The sequence below is a fragment of the Cyclopterus lumpus genome, chromosome 14, assembly GCF_009769545.1.
Source record: "Cyclopterus lumpus isolate fCycLum1 chromosome 14, fCycLum1.pri, whole genome shotgun sequence".
Classification (NCBI taxonomy): domain Eukaryota; kingdom Metazoa; phylum Chordata; class Actinopteri; order Perciformes; family Cyclopteridae; genus Cyclopterus; species Cyclopterus lumpus.
The window spans coordinates 992,501-1,012,500 of record NC_046979.1 but is presented as its reverse complement, the minus strand read 5'-3'; the positions used below and the strand labels follow the sequence as shown (position 1 = coordinate 1,012,500).

The 20,000-nt window shown below is 44.7% G+C and overlaps 3 protein-coding genes across 4 annotated transcripts in view; all 3 read right to left on the bottom strand.

Annotated features, from left to right (window-relative positions):
- Positions 1 to 4,456, bottom strand: part of LOC117743108 (flavin-containing monooxygenase FMO GS-OX5) — a 7,424-nt gene extending 2,968 nt beyond the window's left edge. Inside the window, exons 1-4 of one of the 2 annotated variants that reach the window (XM_034550875.1) lie at positions 4,314 to 4,456; positions 1,910 to 2,122; positions 333 to 471; positions 88 to 254 (exon numbers count right to left, since the gene is read on the bottom strand). In XM_034550875.1, coding sequence (XP_034406766.1) covers positions 88 to 254; positions 333 to 471; positions 1,910 to 2,115 — 512 coding nt within the window. In that variant the 5' untranslated portion in view covers positions 2,116 to 2,122; positions 4,314 to 4,456. The remainder of the gene's footprint in view (positions 1 to 87; positions 255 to 332; positions 472 to 1,909; positions 2,123 to 4,313) is intronic. The other variant, XM_034550876.1, reaches the window with a different exon arrangement.
- A 434-nt stretch (positions 4,457 to 4,890) lies between these two features.
- med31 (mediator complex subunit 31) lies at positions 4,891 to 17,748 on the bottom strand. Its single transcript, XM_034550696.1, has 4 exons — positions 17,615 to 17,748; positions 13,570 to 13,644; positions 13,387 to 13,483; positions 4,891 to 5,754 (listed from the first exon to the last, which is right to left on the bottom strand). Exons 1-4 carry the CDS (start codon positions 17,622 to 17,624, stop codon positions 5,538 to 5,540), a joined length of 399 nt encoding a protein of 132 aa, XP_034406587.1. The 5' UTR covers positions 17,625 to 17,748; the 3' UTR covers positions 4,891 to 5,537.
- Positions 17,749 to 19,019: 1,271 nt separating this feature from the next.
- Positions 19,020 to 20,000, bottom strand: part of LOC117742771 (solute carrier family 13 member 5-like) — a 16,764-nt gene continuing 15,783 nt past the window's right edge. Inside the window, exons 11-12 of the mRNA XM_034550392.1 lie at positions 19,582 to 19,719; positions 19,020 to 19,148 (exon numbers count right to left, since the gene is read on the bottom strand). Of these exons, the coding sequence (XP_034406283.1) occupies positions 19,020 to 19,148; positions 19,582 to 19,719 (267 nt within the window). The remainder of the gene's footprint in view (positions 19,149 to 19,581; positions 19,720 to 20,000) is intronic.

Here is a 20,000-nt window from a genome sequence, read left to right as displayed (position 1 = left end):
CCAGGAAGTAACAACTTGAATAATAACATATTTATATGTTATTAAACGAGATCTAAACGTCGTCATTTATCTTGACGTTTTTCTCACCCCGAACAGACGAAGACCGAGTCGAAGGTTTCTGTTCTTTGACGACCTGAAAGATCCGATGATGTCACTTCCCACGTCTCTCTCTCCTCCTCCTTCTCCTCCTTCTCCTCCTTCTCCTCCTCCTTCTCCGCGACAACAGGCTTCACTTTATCCACCATTGTGTTGAACTGACACACAGAGAAACAAGTACAGTATAAAGTAGGACACATACCTCTGAGATGTAGTACAGTAACAAAGTAACTCACCCGGATGTGGGGCAGGACGTTGTACTTCTGGCAGTACTTCTCCAGGTACCTCTGGATCTCCTGATGGGGCAGGAAGCTGCTCAGCTGGGACTCAAAGGGGAAGTCTGGGAACATCATCACCTCCTTGGGAAGGTTGGTCCTGTTGGGAGGAGACGGACTGGAGTACTTCTGTCTGGCTAATGCCACTCTGTAAAGGTACTCTGTTACAGTATAAGTACTAATACCACTCTGTAAAGGTACTCTGTTACAGTATAAGTACTAATACCACTCTGTAAAGGTACTCTGTTACAGTATAAGTACTAATACCACTCTGTAAAGGTACTCTGTTACAGTATAAGTACTAATACCACTCTGTAAAGGTACTCTGTTACAGTATAAGTACTAATACCACTCTGTAAAGGTACTCTGTTACAGTATAAGTACTAATACCACTCTGTAAAGGTACTCTGTTACAGTATAAGTACTAATACCACTCTGTAAAGGTACTCTGTTACAGTATAAGTACTAATACCACTCTGTAAAGGTACTCTGTTACAGTATAAGTACTAATACCACTCTGTAAAGGTACTCTGTTACAGTATAAGTACTAATGCCACTCTGTAAAGGTACTCTGTTACAGTATAAGTACTAATACCACTCTGTAAAGGTACTCTGTTACAGTATAAGTACTAATACCACTCTGTAAAGGTACTCTGTTACAGTATAAGTACTAATACCACTCTAACCAGTGACTCTTACCAGTTCCTCTTACCAGTGCCTCTAACCAGTGACTCTAACCAGTGACTCTAACCAGTGACTCTTACCAGTGACTCTTACCAGTGACTCTTACCAGTGACTCTTACCAGTGACTCTTACCAGTGACTCTAACCAGTGACTCTTACCAGTGACTCTTACCAGTGACTCTTACCAGTGACTCTTACCAGTGCCTCTAACCAGTGACTCTAACCAGTGACTCTTACCAGTGACTCTTACCAGTGACTCTTACCAGTGCCTCTTACCAGTGACTCTTACCAGTGCCTCTAACCAGTGACTCTAACCAGTGCCTCTTACCAGTGCCTCTTACCAGTGCCTCTTACCAGTGACTTTAACCAGTGACTCTTACCAGTGCCTCTTACCAGTGCCTCTTACCAGTGCCTCTTACCAGTGACTCTAACCAGTGCCTCTTACCAGTGCCTCTTACCAGTGCCTCTTACCAGTGACTTTAACCAGTGACTCTTACCAGTGACTCTAACCAGTGCCTCTTACCAGTGACTCTAACCAGTGACTCTTACCAGTGACTCTTACCAGTGACTCTAACCAGTGACTCTAACCAGTGACTCTTACCAGTGACTCTAACCAGTGACTCTAACCAGTGACTCTTACCAGTGCCTCTAACCAGTGACTCTTACCAGTGCCTCTTACCAGTGACTCTAACCAGTGACTCTAACCAGTGACTCTTACCAGTGCCTCTTACCAGTGACTCTAACCAGTGACTCTTACCAGTGACTCTTACCAGTGCCTCTTACCAGTGACTCTTACCAGTGCCTCTAACCAGTGCCTCTTACCAGTGCCTCTTACCAGTGCCTCTTACCAGTTACCTGAGGTCTCTGTACATGCTGCTGTGAACCGCCGGTCTACCGGCGTCCCCCATGACCCGGTCCTCGTAACACCAGGTGCCGCCGACTTTGTCGCCGAGCTCGAACACCACTGGGGGGGCGAAGCGGTCCAGGCGGGACAGGATGTGTCTGGCGGCGCAGAGACCCGCCGCCCCGGCACCGACCACCGCCACGCGCCGCAGAACCATCTTCCTCCTGACGAAGACGAGGGGCTCGGTCACTTCACAGGTTATTGATACAAATGTTGCAAAATGCATCAATAAACATGAGACGATTAGAAAAACGATACATAAAGAAAGACTGAGGTCTGTAGAGGACCAGGACTACACTGAGGTCTGTAGAGGACCAGGACTACACTGAGGTCTGTAGAGGACCAGGACTACACTGAGGTCTGTAGAGGACCAGGACTACACTGAGGTCTGTAGAGGAACTGAGGTCTGTAGAGGGCCAGGACTACACTGAGGTCTATAGAGGACCAGGACTACACTGAGGTCTGTAGAGGACCAGGACTACACTGAGGTCTGTAGAGGAACTGAGGTCTGTAGAGGGCCAGGACTACACTGAGGTCTATAGAGGACCAGGACTACACTGAGGTCTGTAGAGGACCAGGACTACACTGAGGTCTGTAGAGGACCAGGACTACACTGAGGTCTGTAGAGGACCAGGACTACACTGAGGTCTGTAGAGGAACTGAGGTCTGTAGAGGGCCAGGACTACACTGAGGTCTATAGAGGACCAGGACTACACTGAGGTCTGTAGAGGGCCAGGACTACACTGAGGTCTATAGAGGACCAGGACTACACTGAGGTCTGTAGAGGACCAGGACTACACTGAGGTCTGTAGAGGACCAGGACTACACTGAGGTCTGTAGAGGACCAGGACTACACTGAGGTCTATAGAGGACCAGGACTACACTGAGGTCTGTAGAGGACCAGGACTACACTGAGGTCTGTAGAGGACCAGGACTACACTGAGGTCTGTAGAGGACCAGGACTACACCTTTTGAATGCAGACGTTTACTTGTAGTGTTTCTTTGTCACCACAATGACCAACTGTTTTATTTACTACCTCGCTGATGATTTAAATATATAAATGTATCACACATTTTATATATATGTGTGATACATTTATATATATATATATATATATATATATATATATATATATATATATATATAAGATCACACTGCCCGACTTAGGAATGAATCGGGTTTAAGCTCTAGGAGGAGTACACTGTTTTACAACTCGCCAAAGCGTGAGGAAAAGTTTTAAAATGTGCCACTAGGTGGCGCTATGACGTGAATTCAAAATTATTATATGGATGTCTTCAGGGTCAGTATGTCATATGAATATTTTTGAGCAGATTAGATTATGTATGGCCGAGTTATAACAACTTACATTTTTATGGCGAATGGCGAAACTTTGAAATATGTCCGAACGCACAAAGTTTTATATTTTTGAAATCCTTTGATAACTTTTCATGGCCAAGGTCTCTAGTACACATAGCCAGATTTTGGAATTAATCGGGTTTAAGCTCTAGGAGGAGTTCGCAGTTTTGCGACATCCAAAAAAGTGAAAAAACGCCAAAAAAGGCTAAAAATGGCGTTATTGAACATTTTACTGCAGCGCCCCCTAAGGTTCAAATATTATGAACAAATTAGGGAACGTTAAGGGACACAATGTGGACATATGCTAGCAATTTTGAATGGATAGGCCAAGTTATTTGGAAGTTATGTGTCTTTAAATATGAGGCCGCACCCCTTAAAAGCTAATTGGCCCATATCTTTTTAACGCAATGAGATATCAACAATATTTTCACACCATTTGATGACATTGAACCAATAATTAACCATATAAATTTTCGTATCAATCGGACCCAGCGTTTAGGAGAAAATTGAAAAAACGTGTTTTTTACCAAATTCAAAATGGCGGAAAATCTAAGTTGGCGCATTTCTTAACGACCAATTAGTGTTTTGTAGAGGAGGTCCAAGTGGACATGTGTACCAAATTTCAAGTCAATCGGACAATGTTAGCAAAAACAGTGGGCTTTTTGACACAAGGGGGCGCTATAGAGAAATTTATTTGTACTAAAATGCGAGACCTCCAAATTATCAAATTTTTCGCCAGGCCTGATATGCATGTCAAATTTAAGAACGTTTGGGATATGATAAAGGCCTCAAAATGCGGTTTCCAGGCGGAGGAAAATAATAACTCAGAAAAACAATAGGTTCCTCTACGACGATGTCGTCACGAGGACCCTAAAAAGTCGCTAAAGTTCTTCTCGCTTTCTCGCTGCGTCATAAACTCCTCATACAATACAACCAGCTACTTTTAGCTTTGTTCCTTTAAATGGACACTTTCATACAAATATACTGGAATTAATCACCAACAATCGAGACGTCGCGTGTCACCGGAGACTTCGCCGGTCGTCGTCCGTCCCGGTGTCCCGTCGGTCCGCTGCAGTCACCGGATAAAAGTAAAGTATCGAGAATCGGCGAACAAGCATCTCTCTACGGGGGGGCGGAGATTAACGCAACACCGCTACATAGAGAACCAATGGCAGAGGTGTACCGGCTGACGTCACTTAACGACTTCCGAACCGATCCCTTCAGAATAAAAGCGACGTCGCTTCATATTTAATCGAGTGAAAAATAATGTTTTTTTATTTTTTATTTAACATTTATTTGATTATTAAATGATTTCTACTAGAGCCGGAATATAATAATATCCGATCTGTGGAGGACAACATTAGGGATTTGTCAATAAACAAATAATTGAATTAATTAACACAATGATGAAATTGACACATAATTAAGCATATACATATAAACAACTTATTGGCACATCAACACATTAAGTAAATCGGAATTCGTTGTGTATAAATACTAGCCAAAAAATACAAAATCAAAGAATATCAAATAAAATGTAAAATATAGAAGGGAAAAAAAACAGAAGGAAAAGTATTGGAGTTACTAGACAATGTCTGTAATAGTTTATCTAACATTACATTCTGCAGCTTTGTTTTTATTCAAAGAAACTCTTTACAACAAAAAAGATCATAAAACTGAAACATGTCTTAGTAGTTAACTTATTATTAATCAATAAACATCCCAGGAAAGTTCATCAATGTCACTTTTTAATGGAAGAAAGTAGTAAATACAAACTCACTTTATTTTTTTTTAATGTGCAGAAATAAAGGAAACATTTCTTTATCTGAATAAATCGTGTTTGTTGTCAGTTAGTCTTTTATTTTTCCTTCATGAGCAGATCTGAAAGGTCAGAGGTCGTCCACCAAATGATTGAATTCATTGATTCACTTCAAACTAGCTGCTGTTCATTAATTTAATGTCAGGATCCAAAAACACGAAGCACCAGCTGATCAGTGCGGCTCTATGATAGGATATAATATTTTATATCATATTATATAATATACTATAACAGAATATACTATTAAATAATGTCATAATATAATAAATCACAATACATATTATATTACATTATAATGTATTTTGTTCCATTATACTATATCATGAAATAATATATTATAATAAATTGATATAACATATTATACCACAGCGCACTGTTTACGTACAAACATCCCGTGACCTCCTCACTTGGCGGCTGCGTTGCCGTGGGCAACCGGCTGCTGCTGCTGCGCCGGCTGCTGCTCGGCGAGCGCCTGCTGCAGCCGGCTGCGCTTCCTGGAGTAATGCTGCCAGTGCAGCAGCTGCTGCTCGTCAATGAACTTGGTGCACTGAGCGTTCACCAGCTCCTTCCGGAAGTGTTCGTACTGCAGCAGCTCCAGCATGTGCAGGCAGTGAGGGTACCTGAGGAGGAGGAAGAAGAAGAGGAGGAGGAGGAGGAGCAAAAAGAGGAGGAGGAGGAAGAAGAAGAAGAAGAGCAAGAGGAAGAAGAAAAGGGAGGAAGAGGAGGAGCAAGAGGAGGAAGAAGAAGAAAAGGGAGGAAGAGGAAGAAGAGGAGGAGCAAAAAGAGGAGGAGGAAGAAGAAAAGGGAGGAAGAGGAAGAAGAGGAGGAGCAAAAAGAGGAGGAGGAAGAAGAAGAAGAAGAAGAGGAGGAAAAAGAAGGAGGTGGAGGAAGAAGAAGAAGAAGAGGAGGAACAAGAGGAAGAGGAGGAAGAAGAAGAAAAGGGAGGAAGAGGAGGAGCAAAAAGAGGAGGAAGAAGAGGAGGAGCAAGAGGTGGAAGAGGAGGAAGAAGAAGAAGAAGAAGAAGAGCAAGAGCAGGAGGAGGAGGAGGAAGAAGAAGAAAAGGGAGGAAGAGGAGGAAGAAGAAGAGGAGGATGAAGAAGAAGAAGAGGAAAAAGAAGAGGAGGTGGAGGAAGAAGAAGAGGGAGGAAGAGGAGGAGCATGAAGAAGAAGAAGAGGATGTGACGGTAAAAATCTGTTATTTTGTGAACTGGTTCAAGGGCAGAGCAACAGGGAGGAAGGAGGAGGACAGAAGTCCACATGCCTCATCCAAACCAACACACTCTGTTCTTTGTTCCTCTCTACTCTATCCAAGACATTCACACTGTTTCTTGGTTTGTCATCATAGTGGGGCCCTGGAGGGGGGGGCATGTGCTTGTATAAATCACCATGTAATACAATGTATGAAGGAAGAGAGACGTGGCTGTTGAACCTTTTCCAGCTTGTAAGCTTGAATAAACAAAGACAACTTTGATTCTTTGGAGACTGTTTGTTGCATTTTGTTTACATTGTTGTTTGTTGAATATTTGAACCACAACTCTCCTCCTGATCAAACATAGACATCTTCCACCACAACTTGTGTCAGAAGTGAGATCGTTTGAAGCTCCATCAGGACTCCGAGGTCGTCCGGGTTGGGGTCCCTTCAGGATACACCAAAACTGATTCTGCCCCATAGCTCATTAGACGAGGAGAGGGGGGGCGGCTTCCAGAGAGACCTGATCGACTTCACAACGATCCAAAACAAAGAAGTCATTTCTTCAATCCGGGTAAGAAGTTGATATTCTAAATTTCTAATTGATTTTAATGCAAACAGGAGAAATTAATTTAGTAATTAGGGTCTCTAATGATGATAATTTGTCTTAACCGGATACTTAAAACGTGTATTGATCAATAAAATAAGTGTAACAGGTTTCTGGTCCATCATCATCCACATTTCTTTTTACTTGGAAGATAGAAATGATTGATACGTTATCGTATTTAATCACGACCTTGACCGACAAGGAAGATAGGAATGATTGTTTAATCACGACCTTGACCATAGAAGATAGGAACAATTTACGAACTAACGATTGCATTCAGACAAAACTCTGAAATCGTATAATTGCGACCTTGACCTACATAAACGATAAAGACCAGTAGCAGCAGCACCAACAGCAGCACCAGCACCAGTAGCACCAGCAGCACCAACAGCAGCACCAGCAGCACCAACAGCAGCAGCACCAACAGCACCAGTAGCAGCACCAGTATATGATCTGAGACACAGACCTCCGAAAGAAGAAGTGCCCTCAACGCTGTGCCAAAGGCACTGAAGGACATCCCCCTCCCCCTCCCCCTGCTCCCCAAACAACACTTTATTTATACACAAAAGAAGCCTTCAACAACTGGAGAGGACGGAGACGTGGAAGATGTAACTTTAACAGCACACAACATACATCCTCAAATGTATGTTTCAACTGTGAAAAAGATGGACACTGGGCAAGAGACTGTCGCCTACCGGACAAACGCCAGGAGAACAATCATGATGGCAATGATGGTCGAGACAGCAGGAACCAATACCATGGTTCAGACTGACTTCAAGGAGGGGGGGGGGTGTGCACGTGGGGAGGAGACGACCTCCGCTCCGCCAACTCGTCATGATAAGGGAAGTCACACACACACACACACACACACACACACACACACACACACACACACACACACACACACACACACACACACACACACACACACACACACACACACACACACACACACACACACACACACACACACACACACACACACACACACACACACACACACACACACACACACACACACACACACACACACACACACACACACACACACACACACACACACACACACACCATTTTCCTAATCAAAAGTTGAGAGGCAGACATGTTTACTCTCAAGGGGCTTCAGGGTTAACAGTTGTTGAAAACTTCACCACACGAGTACACACACTGACTCAACTGAACCGGACATAAGACGAAACATTCATTTCTGTTGTCCTCGCTCTGTCCCATTAATCTCATGTGTTCTTTTGGCATCAGCCTCATCTCTACTCCCACAGGATTGCGGGTAGTAAGACAAAGAAAAGTCCCTCAGATGGTGAAATCAACCCTTTGTGATCCTCTGTTGGTGTACCAGTGGTGGATCCCCGTTGATGCACGCCTGTCTCGTCTGACTGCAGGACGCGTCCAGGCTGGAGCACAGTGCATGTGTCACATGAGCCAGATACATCATATGAACAGTTGTTTCTGCAGGATTTAAATGATTACATTCAGTGTTCTACACTGTTTTGGTCTACATTTAAATCTGCTGGTTCTGTTTCTCTCACCTCCTCACAGCAGCCCCTCTTCCAGGTGCCTGGTTCCTTCCCACACATCTCCTTGTCCAAAGCCACGGTGGACCAGTGGAGAGACTTGGGTCCTTTTGACCCAACCATCATGCGCTCTCATTCGACAGGCTTCTTTAAACAACCATTTGCATTTTCCACACCTTACCACATTACCTTCGCATAAATATGACGTGGGACTCATCAAAAACTGCCAACCTGTGGTCATCACACCTCGCTCAGACTTCCGTCCACATAAACATCAATACCCACTGCGCCAAGAGGCCATTGACGGTATTACACCAGTGTTCAACTCCCTCTTACAGGCCGGGGTCATTGTTCCATGTCCTGACTCTCCGGTAAGAACACCTATTGTTCCTGTTAAAAAGATCAGAGATGCAGACAAACCAACAGAGTGGCGCTTTGTGCAGGACCTCAAAGCAGTTAATGCAGCCGTCCACGCACGAGCCCCAAATGTCCCCAACCCATACACCATTATGGTACAGGTTCCACCTGATTCTCAATGGTTTTCGGTGGTTGATCTCTCAAATGCGTTTTCAGTGTCCCAGTGGACAAAGACAGTCAGTTCTGGTTCGCACTTAATTTTAATGGCAAGCCATACACTTTCACTTGTTTATGTCAGGGCTACACAGAATCACCTACTATTCACAACGAAGCACTAAAGCTTAGAGAGCCTCACTCTGTCTCCAGGGTCCGCTCTTCTGCTATATGTTGACGATTGTCTCATTGCAGCTCCAACACAACAACAACGCCAGCAGGACACACTCAAACTTCTTAAACATCTTGCAGCAGAAGGACATAAAGCCAGCTTATCTAAACTACATTTCCTAGGTCATGACATTTCCGGTAAAGGCAAAACACTCTCGCCAAAACGCATTGCCTCAATTGTGACACTTCCAAAACCTCAAACAAAGAACAAATGATGTCATTTTTAGGGATGTGTTCTTACTGTCGTTCATTTATTCCAAATTACTCTCGGCTTGAACAACCTCTCTCTGCATTGATACACAAAATCCAGTGGCTCCCAGCAGCCTCAAAAGCTTTCACAGACATGAAATGCGCCTTACAGACTCCACCCACTGTCGGTCTGCCTGATCCAAAAAAGACGTTCACTCAAACATGAACGCTCCAGCTGTATGACATCGGTACTCTTACAGCCTCGTGGTGTCTCCGCGCAGTGGCTTCTGCAGAAAGGGCTCTTATAGCCTCTCGTGACATGGTGGGCTACGCTCCACTAACTTTACTAGTTACACACTCGGTTTCGTTAATTCTCCTAGAACAGAAATCGTCTCACCTTTCTGCAGCACGTTACTACGTTATCACACACGTCTCCTCGACATGCCTAATGTCACGGTTAGACGCTGCAGTGTTCTTAATCCTGCACCTCTACTCCCCATCCTGAGGACGGAGGGGAGCATAACTGTTGAGCTCCAAGCTCAGTGCACTCCTCTACTCAACAGTGACTGGGTAATGCATGTTGACGGATCTGCTTCACGGGATCCCTTGACTGGTACTAATCTTGTGGGTTTCTCTGTTGTTTCAGACTCAGCTGTTCTGTCACCTCTCAGCCCAAGCAGCAGAGCTAATCGCACTCACAGAAGCTCGTAAACAGGCAAAGGGTAAAACTGCAACCATTCACACAGATTCCAGACACGCTTTTGGCGCATTGTGGAAACACAGAAATGTCCTTAAATCAGATGGCAGACCAGTGCTACATCACACACTGATAGCAGAACTATTGGACGCAATTTTGTTGCCCAGAGCTATTGCTGTTTGCAAATGTAGAGCGCACACATCAAACACGACATCTCAAAGGGAAATGAGCGTGCAGATTTAGCTGCAAAAGCTGCTGCTAGACGTCTTCTCCCCAAACCTGTTTGTGTCATGGTCTCACTGCCCTCCTCTCTTACAGCCATGCAGTCACTCTACTTCGGATGAGAGACGCCTCTGGTCCTCCTCCAACTCCACTCACTGACGGTACTTGGTATGGTCCGAACGGTAACCCTTGTTTACCTAAACATTTCTTCCCACATTATGCGAAATTGACACATGGGTTAGACCGTGTGTCAAAAGGGGGAATGTTAAGTATCATGGATGCAACATGGTTCACAAAGAGCTTTGCAGCTTACGCACAAACATTTAGTCAAGCATGCATTACATGACACACAATGTCGGTCGCCCAGTGCCAGTATCACATCCACCACCTACAAGGCCATTTGAACATGTAATGATGGACTTAAGGTAAGAAACACTGTCTAGTGAAGGTAGACATGTGGTCCAAATGGGTTGAAGTGTTCCCGTCCAGCAAACAGACAGCGGCCACTGTAGCAAAGGCACCGATTTCAGAAATCATTCCTCGCTGGGGAATCCCAACTAAGATTTCCAGTGACACTGGTTCACACAGAATTGAGTGCATACATTGACTTAAAGACACACTGTGCATACCATCCTGCCAGTGGAGGAGCGGTGGAGAGAGAGAACGGAACACTGAAAACAAAATGAGCCAAGTGTTGCCCAGACAGGATTATCCTGGACCAAAGCGCTGCCTTTGGTTCTGATGTACATGAGGAAACGAACACGCAGCAACTCGAGTCCATTCAAAATCCTTTTTGCAGTTCCTCCCCACATTGGTGTGGAAGCTCCAGGAGCACCACTCCCTTCTACTACACTGTGTGAAGATGACATGCTGACCTATTGCACCTCTCTTCCACTTTGTCTGACATAAGGAAACAGGTTGTAGCGGCGCTTCCCAAGGAAGCTCTGGGTCCGCTGCATAAACTACAGCCTGCTGACTTCGTGGTGGTGAAAGACTTCAGAAAGATAAGCGGTGGCAAGGCCCATTCCAGATCCTGTTGGTGACCCACACAGCAGTTAAAGTGGCAGAACGAGCCACCTGGATACACGCCACCCACTGCAAACACGGCTCCAGCTGAACCAACACAGCTCCTCACTAAAAGAGCAAAAGACTCTGTGACCGACAGACTTTCATAGTTCTGTGTCACCAACAGCCGACGCGGCTGACGGCTGTCGGCTGCAACAAGTGGATAGCCACCACCAACGAGGGAGCTACCCATTCAGCTCCACACCCACAAATACACATATAGTCACACACACGTAAAGAGTATACAGTGTCTGACCGTTTTCTGTGGATAAACCAGTTGCTCGGGTGAATTCCATACAAACTGGTTGGCTGTAAACACCATTTAAAAAATCATGCCTGAAACACGACGTCCATGGAGTCCACTCATTTGGGGAACATTAACTGTTATTTGTGTTCATTAGTCTCGTGAAAACATATTTTTGGCAATATTGTATGATTATAGAGTAATCAAAAGAGCGGAATGTGACGGTAAAAATCTGTTATTTTGTGAACTGGTTCAAGGGCAGAGCAACAGGGAGGAAGGAGGAGGACAGAAGTCCACATGCCTCATCCAAACCAACACACTCTGTTCTTTGTTCCTCTCTACTCTATCCAAGACATTCACACTGTTTCTTGGTTTGTCATCATAGTGGGGCCCTGGAGGGGGGGGCATGTGCTTGTATAAATCACCATGTAATACAATGTATGAAGGAAGAGAGACGTGGCTGTTGAACCTTTTCCAGCTTGTAAGCTTGAATAAACAAGATGAGCAAGAAGAAGAAGAGGAGGAGCAGGAGGAAGAAGAAGAAGAGGAGCAGGAGGAAGAAGAAGAAGAGGAGCAGGAGGAAGAAGGAGGAGCAAGAAGAAGAAGAAGAAGAAGAAGAGGAGGAGCAGGAGGAAGAAGAAGAAGAGGAGGAGGGGGAAGAGGAGGAAGAAGAAGAAGAGGAGGAGCAAAAAGAGGAGGAGGAAGAAGAAGAAGAGGAGGTGGAGGAAGAAGAAGAAGAGGAGGAGCAAGAGGTGGAAGAGGAAGAGGAGGAGCAGGAGGAAGAAGAAGAGGAGGAGGAGGAAGAGGAAGAAGAAGAAGAAGGAAGATGAAGAAGAGGAGCAAGAAGAAGAAGAAGAGGAGGAGCATGAGGAAGAGGAGGAAGAAGAGCAAGAGGAGCAAGAAGAAGAAGAGGAGGAGCAGGAGGAAGAGGAGGAAGAAGAAGAAGAGGAAGGAAGAGGAAGAGCAAGAGGAGGAAGAAGAAGAAAAGGTAGGAAGAGGAGGAGCAAGAGGAGGAGGAGGAAGAAGAGGAGGAAGTGGAGGAGCAAGAGGAGGAAGAAGAGGAGGAAGAAGAAGAAGAAGAAGAAGAAGAGGAGCAAGAGGAGGAGCAGGAAGATGAAGAAGAGGAGGAAGTGGAGGAGCAAGAGGAGGAGCAGGAAGATGAAGAAGAGGAGCAAGAAGAAGAAGAGGAGGAGCAGGAGGAAGAAGAAGAAGAAGAAGAAGAAGAAGAAGAGGAGGAGCTTGAGGAAGAGGAGGAAGAAGAAGAGCAAGAGGAGCAAGAAGAAGAAGAGGAGGAGCATGAGGAAGAGGAGGAGCGTCAGGGTTACTGCAGCTTTAAGTTCTCCTGGTTTACGTGAAACTACTCAGTCTGCCAGTAAAACCAGCATGTTCTAATGAACCCTGGTCCCCTTACCCACAATCCTTTGCAAGGTGTCGTGAGGAAGGAACGTACGCGTCATAAAGGACATTTAGTTTTACGAGCCTTAGAAACAGGAAGTCTTGCAAATCTTCAATCTTTGTTGGGGACTATTTTCAGCGGCGGATGAATCCACATCATCTAGTATTTATATGTGTGGTTGAGTCAGAATAAACCATGTGATGATGATGATGATGATGATGATGATGATGGTGATGGTGTTTAAAGACATCAGGAAGCTTGTTAATTGAGAAGTTCATTGCTGGACTGTGATTGGTTGACAGCATCAAGGCCCTAACTTCCCCTCTGAGAGACCAATACAGGATAATAATAACAACAACAACAACAATCTTACTTGAGGAACTTGGCGTACTCGGGCTCCTTCCAGTACAGGAGGTACTTCAGGTAGTTAATGAAGGGCCTCTCCCTCAGGAAGCCTCTCTGAGCCAGAACTGGAGACACAAAGAAACTTCACCATCATCTTCATCATCACCATCTTCACCACCATCATCTTCATCACCATCATGGGGCCACTCACAGTTCAGGTAGTTGGGGTTGGCCAGACACTGGATGAACTCGAGCTCCGACTGGAAACGGTTCCTGGCCTGCTCCTCTGGACCACCACAACAACAACAACAACAATTGTCCATAATTGGGCGTATCAATATTCTGGAGGTGAACATTCTTTAACTTCTTGTACCTTTCTAACCGTCCCACTGGCTCCTCCTCCTTTATTTACTCAAACAAAACCTTGATTTTGTAATTGCGTTTGGAACGAGAGACGCTCCAGACGCCCATGTGACCGAGGGGGGTTAAGACTCCCTCTTATTATGGGCTGGCCAACCACCAGTCCGCTGCACTGGATAAGGATGGAGAAACCCTCTCATATCTCTACTCGGCACTCAAAGCCCTGAGTTAGGAATACGCTGAGCGGCCCGGCGTTACGTTATCTTGGGGAGAGACTCTCTATCCCAAGAACCTTTACGTACTAACGACCCTGGTTTTAAGTTATGGGCAGACAGAGGTATCGGAGAGATTTCAGACGTCTACGATTATGAAACTCTTGATGAGATCAAGCATCTCCAGATAAGAAGCTTCTTAATAAAGACACAGCACTCACACATCTCCGCTCTCTAAAGTCTTTAGAGAAGATATCTCTAAACCAGCATGGATCAGCTGGTCTCAAAGGTTTATCAGACTATCATTGCTGCAGCAAAATGAGATAACAAAAGGCCTCAGCTCAATGAAGTCATCTCTGTAGAAGATTGACATCATGTCTACAGTCAATGAACTCAAGGTTCAAGCTCCTCCAGTAGGAATGATGATGAGAACATGCATCACTCCAGAGTTACTGCGCCACATTTACCCCAATGCACCGGATACATGAGCTAAATGTGGTATTCATAAAGGTAGCTTGAGCTAAATGTGGTATTCATAAAGGTAGCTTGAGCTAAATGTGGTATTCATAAAGGTAGCTTGAGCTAAATGTGGTATTCATAAAGGTAGCTTGAGCTAAATGTGGTATTCATAAAGGTAGCTTGAGCTAAATGTGGTATTTATAAAGGTAGCTTGTGCTAAATGTGGTATTTATAAAGGTAGCTTGAGCTAAATGTGGTATTTATAAAGGTAGCTTGAGCTAAATGTGGTATTCATAAAGGTAGCTTGAGCTAAATGTGGTATTCATAAAGGTAGCTTGAGCTAAATGTGGTATTTATAAAAGTAGCTTGAGCTAAATGTGGTATTTATAAAGGTAGCTTGTGCTAAATGTGGTATTCATAAAGGTAGCTTGAGCTAAATGTGGTATTCATAAAGGTAGCTTGAGCTAAATGTGGTATTTATAAAGGTAGCTTGAGCTAAATGTGGTATTCATAAAGGTAGCTTGAGCTAAATGTGGTATTCATAAAGGTAGCTTGAGCTAAATGTGGTATTTATAAAAGTAGCTTGAGCTAAATGTGGTATTTATAAAGGTAGCTTGTGCTAAATGTGGTATTTATAAAGGTAGCTTAAGCTAAATGTGGTATTTATAAAGGTAGCTTAAGCTAAATGTGGTATTTATAAAAGTAGCTTAAGCTAAATGTGGTATTTATAAAGGTAGCTTAAGCTAAATGTGGTATTTATAAAGGTAGCTTGAGCTAAATGTGGAGATGTGTGTGGTCTGTGTGTGGGTTCTGTGTGTTGGTTCTGTGTGTGTGGGTTCTGTGTGTGTGGGTTCTGTGTGTGTGGGTTCTGTGTGTGTGAGTTCTGTGTGTGGGTTCTGTGTGTGGGGTCTGTGTGTGTGGGTTCTGTGTGTGGGTTCTGTGTGTGTGGGTTCTGTGTGTGGGGTCTGTGTGTGGGTTCTGTGTGTGGGATCTGTGTGTAGGTTCTGTGTGTGGGATGTGTGTGTGGGTTCTGTGTGGGGTATGTGTGTGTGGGTTCTGTGTGTGGGGTCTGTGTGTGGGGTCTGTGTGTGTGGGTTCTGTGTGTGGGGTCTGTGTGTGTGGGGTCTGTGTGTGGGGTCTGTGTGTGGGGTCTGTGTGTGGGTTCTGTGTGTGGGTTCTGTGTGTAGGTTCTGTGTGTGGGATGTGTGTGTGGGTTCTGTGTGGGGTATGTGTGTGGGATCTGTGTGTGGGATCTGTGTGTGGGTTCTGTGCGTGGGTTCTGTGTGTGTGGGTTCTGTGTGTGGGGTCTGTGTGTGTGGGGTCTGTGTGTGGGGTCTGTGTGTGTGGGGTCTGTGTGTGTGGGTTATGTGTGTGTGGGTTCTGTGTGTGTGGGTTCTGTGTGTGGGATTTGTGTGTGGGTTCTGTGTGTGTGGGTTCTGTGTGTGGGGTCTGTGTGTGGGTTCTGTGTGTGGGTTCTGTGTGTGTGGGTTCTGTGTGTGGATTCTGTGTGTGTGGGTTCTGTGTGTGTGAGTTCTGTGTGTGGGTTCTGTGTGTGGGTTCTGTGTGTGGGGTCTGTGTGTGTGGGTTCTGTGTGTGGGTTCTGTGTGTGTGGGTTCTGTGTGTGGGTTCTGTGTGTGTGGGGTCTGTGTGTGGGGTCTGTGTGTGTGGGGTCTGTGTGTGGGGTCTGTGTGTGGGTTCTGTGTGGGGTCTGTGTGTAGGTTCTGTGTGTGGGTTCTGTGTGGGGTCTGTGTGTGGGTTCTGTGTGTGGGGTCTGTGTGTAGGTTCTGTGTGTGGGATGTGTGTGTGGGTTCTGTGTGTGGGATCTGTGTGTGGGATCTGTGTGTGGGTTCTGTGCGTGGGTTCTGTGTGTGTGGGTTCTGTGTGTGGGGTCTGTGTGTGGGATCTGTGTGTGGGGTCTGTGTGTGTGGGTTCTGTGTGTGGGGTCTGTGTGTGGGTTCTGTGTGTGGGTTCTCTGTGTGGGGTCTGTGTGTGTGGGTTCTGTGTGTGGGATCTGTGTGTGGGTTCTCTGTGTGGAGTCTGTGTGTGGGATCTGTGTGTGGGTTCTCTGTGTGGGGTCTGTGTGTGGGTTCTCTGTGTGGGTTCTCTGTGTGGGTTCTCTGTGTGTGGGGTCTGTGTGTGGGGTCTGTGTGGGATGTGTGTGTGGGGTCTGTGTGTGGGTTCTGTGTGTGGGGGTTCTGTGTGGGGGGTCTGTGTGGGATGTGTGTGGGTTCTGTGTGTGGGGTTTGTGTGGGATGTGTGTGGGGGGTCTGTGTGTGGGGTCTGTGTGTGGGGTCTGTGTGGGGTCTGTGTGGGTTCTGTGTGTGGGGTCTGTGTGTGGGGTCTGTGTGGGTTCTGTGTGTAGGTTCTGTGTGTGGGGTCTGTGTGGGTTCTGTGTGTGGGGTCTGTGTGTAGGTTCTGTGTGTGGGGTCTGTGTGGGTTCTGTGTGTGGGGTCTGTGTGTGGGGTCTGTGTGTGGGGGTTCTGTGTGTGTGGGTTCTGTGTGTGTGGGTCTGTGTGTAGGTTCTGTGTGTGGGGTCTGTGTGTAGGTTCTGTGTGTGGGGTCTGTGTGGGTTCTGTGTGTGGGGTCTGTGTGTGTGGGTTCTGTGTGTGGGTTCTGTGTGTGGGGTCTGTGTGTAGGTTCTGTGTGTAGGGTCTGTGTGGGTTCTGTGTGTGTGGGTTCTGTGTGTGGGGTCTGTGTGTAGGTTCTGTGTGTAGGGTCTGTGTGGGTTCTGTGTAGGTTCTGTGTGTAGGTTCGCAGCGCGGTGTTCCGGTTTAAGAAGCGACCGTGTTAACTGGAGACTTTGACCCAACGCGTCCGTTGTCGTAGTTACAGACAGCTGTTGGAAGAGACACGTAGCTGCCCTCGTGGATGCCGCATTGTTTAATTCGTATAGTAAATATTATTAATGTTCATGAGAGGAGTTGACACGTCATGACAAAAGTAAAGCAAGCTGCATTCACGAGGACCGCTATACGAGAAGTCTCCAGTTAACAGGGTCGCCTGTTAAACCGTAACACCGGAAGTCAGTGAAACTCTTAAACTCAATACGCGAGTGAACTGAACGTGTTTAAACGTCCTCGTGACGCTCATAAACACACCTGACGCTCATAAACACACCTGACGCCGGTAAACAAGAGTCTCCTAAACGGCTCGAAGCACTCACGTAGTTCGGAAAAAAAGAGCAAATTAGAGAAAAACCTCTATTAAATACAGTCGGCCACAAACCTGTTTCCATGACGGCGGCCGAGGCGGACCGTAAACCAGCAGCAAGTGATGTGAACTTCTGCACTAGAACACGAACGAATGAACCTCTGAAGCCTCTTTGTTGCTTTTTTAATAGCCGAGCAGTAAAATGCCGGAAAGCAATCCTCTTTCTTTCGATATTTTACGGCGGTTTACGGCAGCTGCTAATCGCGTCGTTGCCACTAGAGGGAGACATTTGACAACAATAGTTCACACATTAAACGGGTTTAAAGGACTTTAACATATATCTAATATTAATGTGTTCTATCTGATGTTTCTGGATTCATTAATATTACTGCTTTGAACTCTTTTATATCTTGCTTTTCAAAGAGTTTATTTAGCTGAAGGAGTTTCTTATCACATAAATTAAATTGAAGCATTATTGCAGCTTTATCCACACAATTAATATGTTGTCACAAATAAATGTTTTTATTAACACCAAATAAAACTGTTAGCAAATAGATAGTACACAACGTGGTATTATAAAGTATGTACAGTTCAGATTCACTCTCACATGTTGCTAAATAACTAAATATACAAAGCATACAGTATATCTTCTATTTTCTTAAAATAATTCCAATTCAAAGGTTGTTGCAGAACAGGAAACAACATCTGGAAATAATGTCACCACCAATGAACAAATAATATTAATATTAAATCATATCAATCATCAATTATTAGTTTTAATCATCATTACTATTATAAACCTTTTCAAGGTTTACCTACATGTTTCTAGTTTAAAAAAACAACTCAGATATTATTTTATTTTGTTTTTTTTAATTTGATTATTTCTATAAATATTTATATTTCATTTCTATTTTTGTTTCAATTTTTATTTCTATTTTTCTTGTTTTAAAATCATATTTTAATGTTATTTTATTATATATATATATATTTTTTATATTTATATTACATTTTCCGTGTTTCAAGAATTTAGTATAATTGTTTCACAGCATTGATTCCATATTGAACATCTATCGGTTTGGACACCGATATTCACAAATGTTTCAAAATAAAAGTATTTAAGCAGCTCAGAAAACATAATCCAGAAAACATAAATTCAGAGCTTTTAGTTTGAAACACCTGCTTGATATTAGTTTAATAATTAATAAAACAAATCTAAAGTAGAATTGAACTGAATTAATTAGATAAAAAGACATCACTTACATCACTTTTTTATGACTTGGCCACATCGGTAATATTTAAATATCAATAAGTTGAGACTTTAGTTCCCATTATATAGCAGTAAAGGCTGCTAACCAGATATATAGCATAGCTAACCAGAACCAGAACCAGAACCAGAACCAGAACCGGCAGTCAAAAGCCGAGGTATAAAAACCTTTTGAGCCCTGAAAGCGAAGTCGAGGCGGCGGCTCGTCGTCCGTCGCTACGCGGGCGCCGTGGCGTTCGCCCACGAGGGGAAGGAGTCCAGGCCGAAGATGACGTAACCCCAGCTGTTGATGGCCAGACTGATGCAGCAGATCCCGATGACGTTCATCACCACGCCGGTTTTAGCCTGCAGGGGGCGCAGAGGAGGCGGAACCGTTACCACAAGTTGAAGATGAAACCTCTGCAACCAGCGAGCAGGAAGTGACCATATGTGGACGGAGGAGGACGGACCTAGAGAAAGCATAGACTTCTATACAACCAGTCGCCCCCTGGTGGTCAGGAGAGAGAATGCAGCTTTAACACATGAAGCATAGACTTCTATACAACCAGTCGCCCCCTGGTGGTCAGGAGAGAGAATGCAGCTTTAACACATGAAGCATAGACTTCTATACAACCAGAGGAGTCGCCACCTGGTGGTCATGAGAGAGAATGCAGCTTTAACACATGAAGCATAGACTTCTATACAACCAGAGGAGACGCCCCCTGGTGGTCAGGAGAGAGAATGCAGCTTTAACAAATGAAGCATAGACTTCTATACAACCAGAGGAGTCGCCTCTCACCATGTCGGACACTTTGAGGAAACCGTAGGAGAAAGCGATGGCGTTGGGGGGCGTGGCCACCGGCAGCATGAAGGCGAAGGAGGCGCTGAGGGTGCACGGGATCATCACGTACAGCGGGTTCAGCCCGATGGACTGGGACTGTAAAACATTAAAATACAGCCGACAAACGAGCAGAAATACGACAAAAGTTGAAAGTTATTGAAAGAAAATCGATTTATAAAATGTGATTTTCTCACATTACTGAGCGAATAATACTTGTTCTGTTTATATTTTTAAAACAAACACTCATTCACTCAAGTTCACTTCAACATGCTGAAGGCTCTAGAACATCTATCGTACAACTGTTTCATTTTTACCTCTTTACGTAAGATTTCATTAAACATAGTTTTCTTTTTAGACAATGTACCAAAAGACTCTTA

What these genes read in the sequence shown, in the direction of transcription:
- med31 (XM_034550696.1), bottom strand. An exon ending in CAACCCCAACTACCTGAACT is followed by an intron (nt 13,484 to 13,569) that starts GTGAGTGGCCCC and finishes TTGTGTCTCCAG; the next exon opens with TTCTGGCTCAGAGAGGCTTC. An exon ending in GAGTACGCCAAGTTCCTCAA is followed by an intron (nt 5,755 to 13,386) that starts GTAAGATTGTTG and finishes CCTCCTCCTCAG; the next exon opens with GTACCCTCACTGCCTGCACA.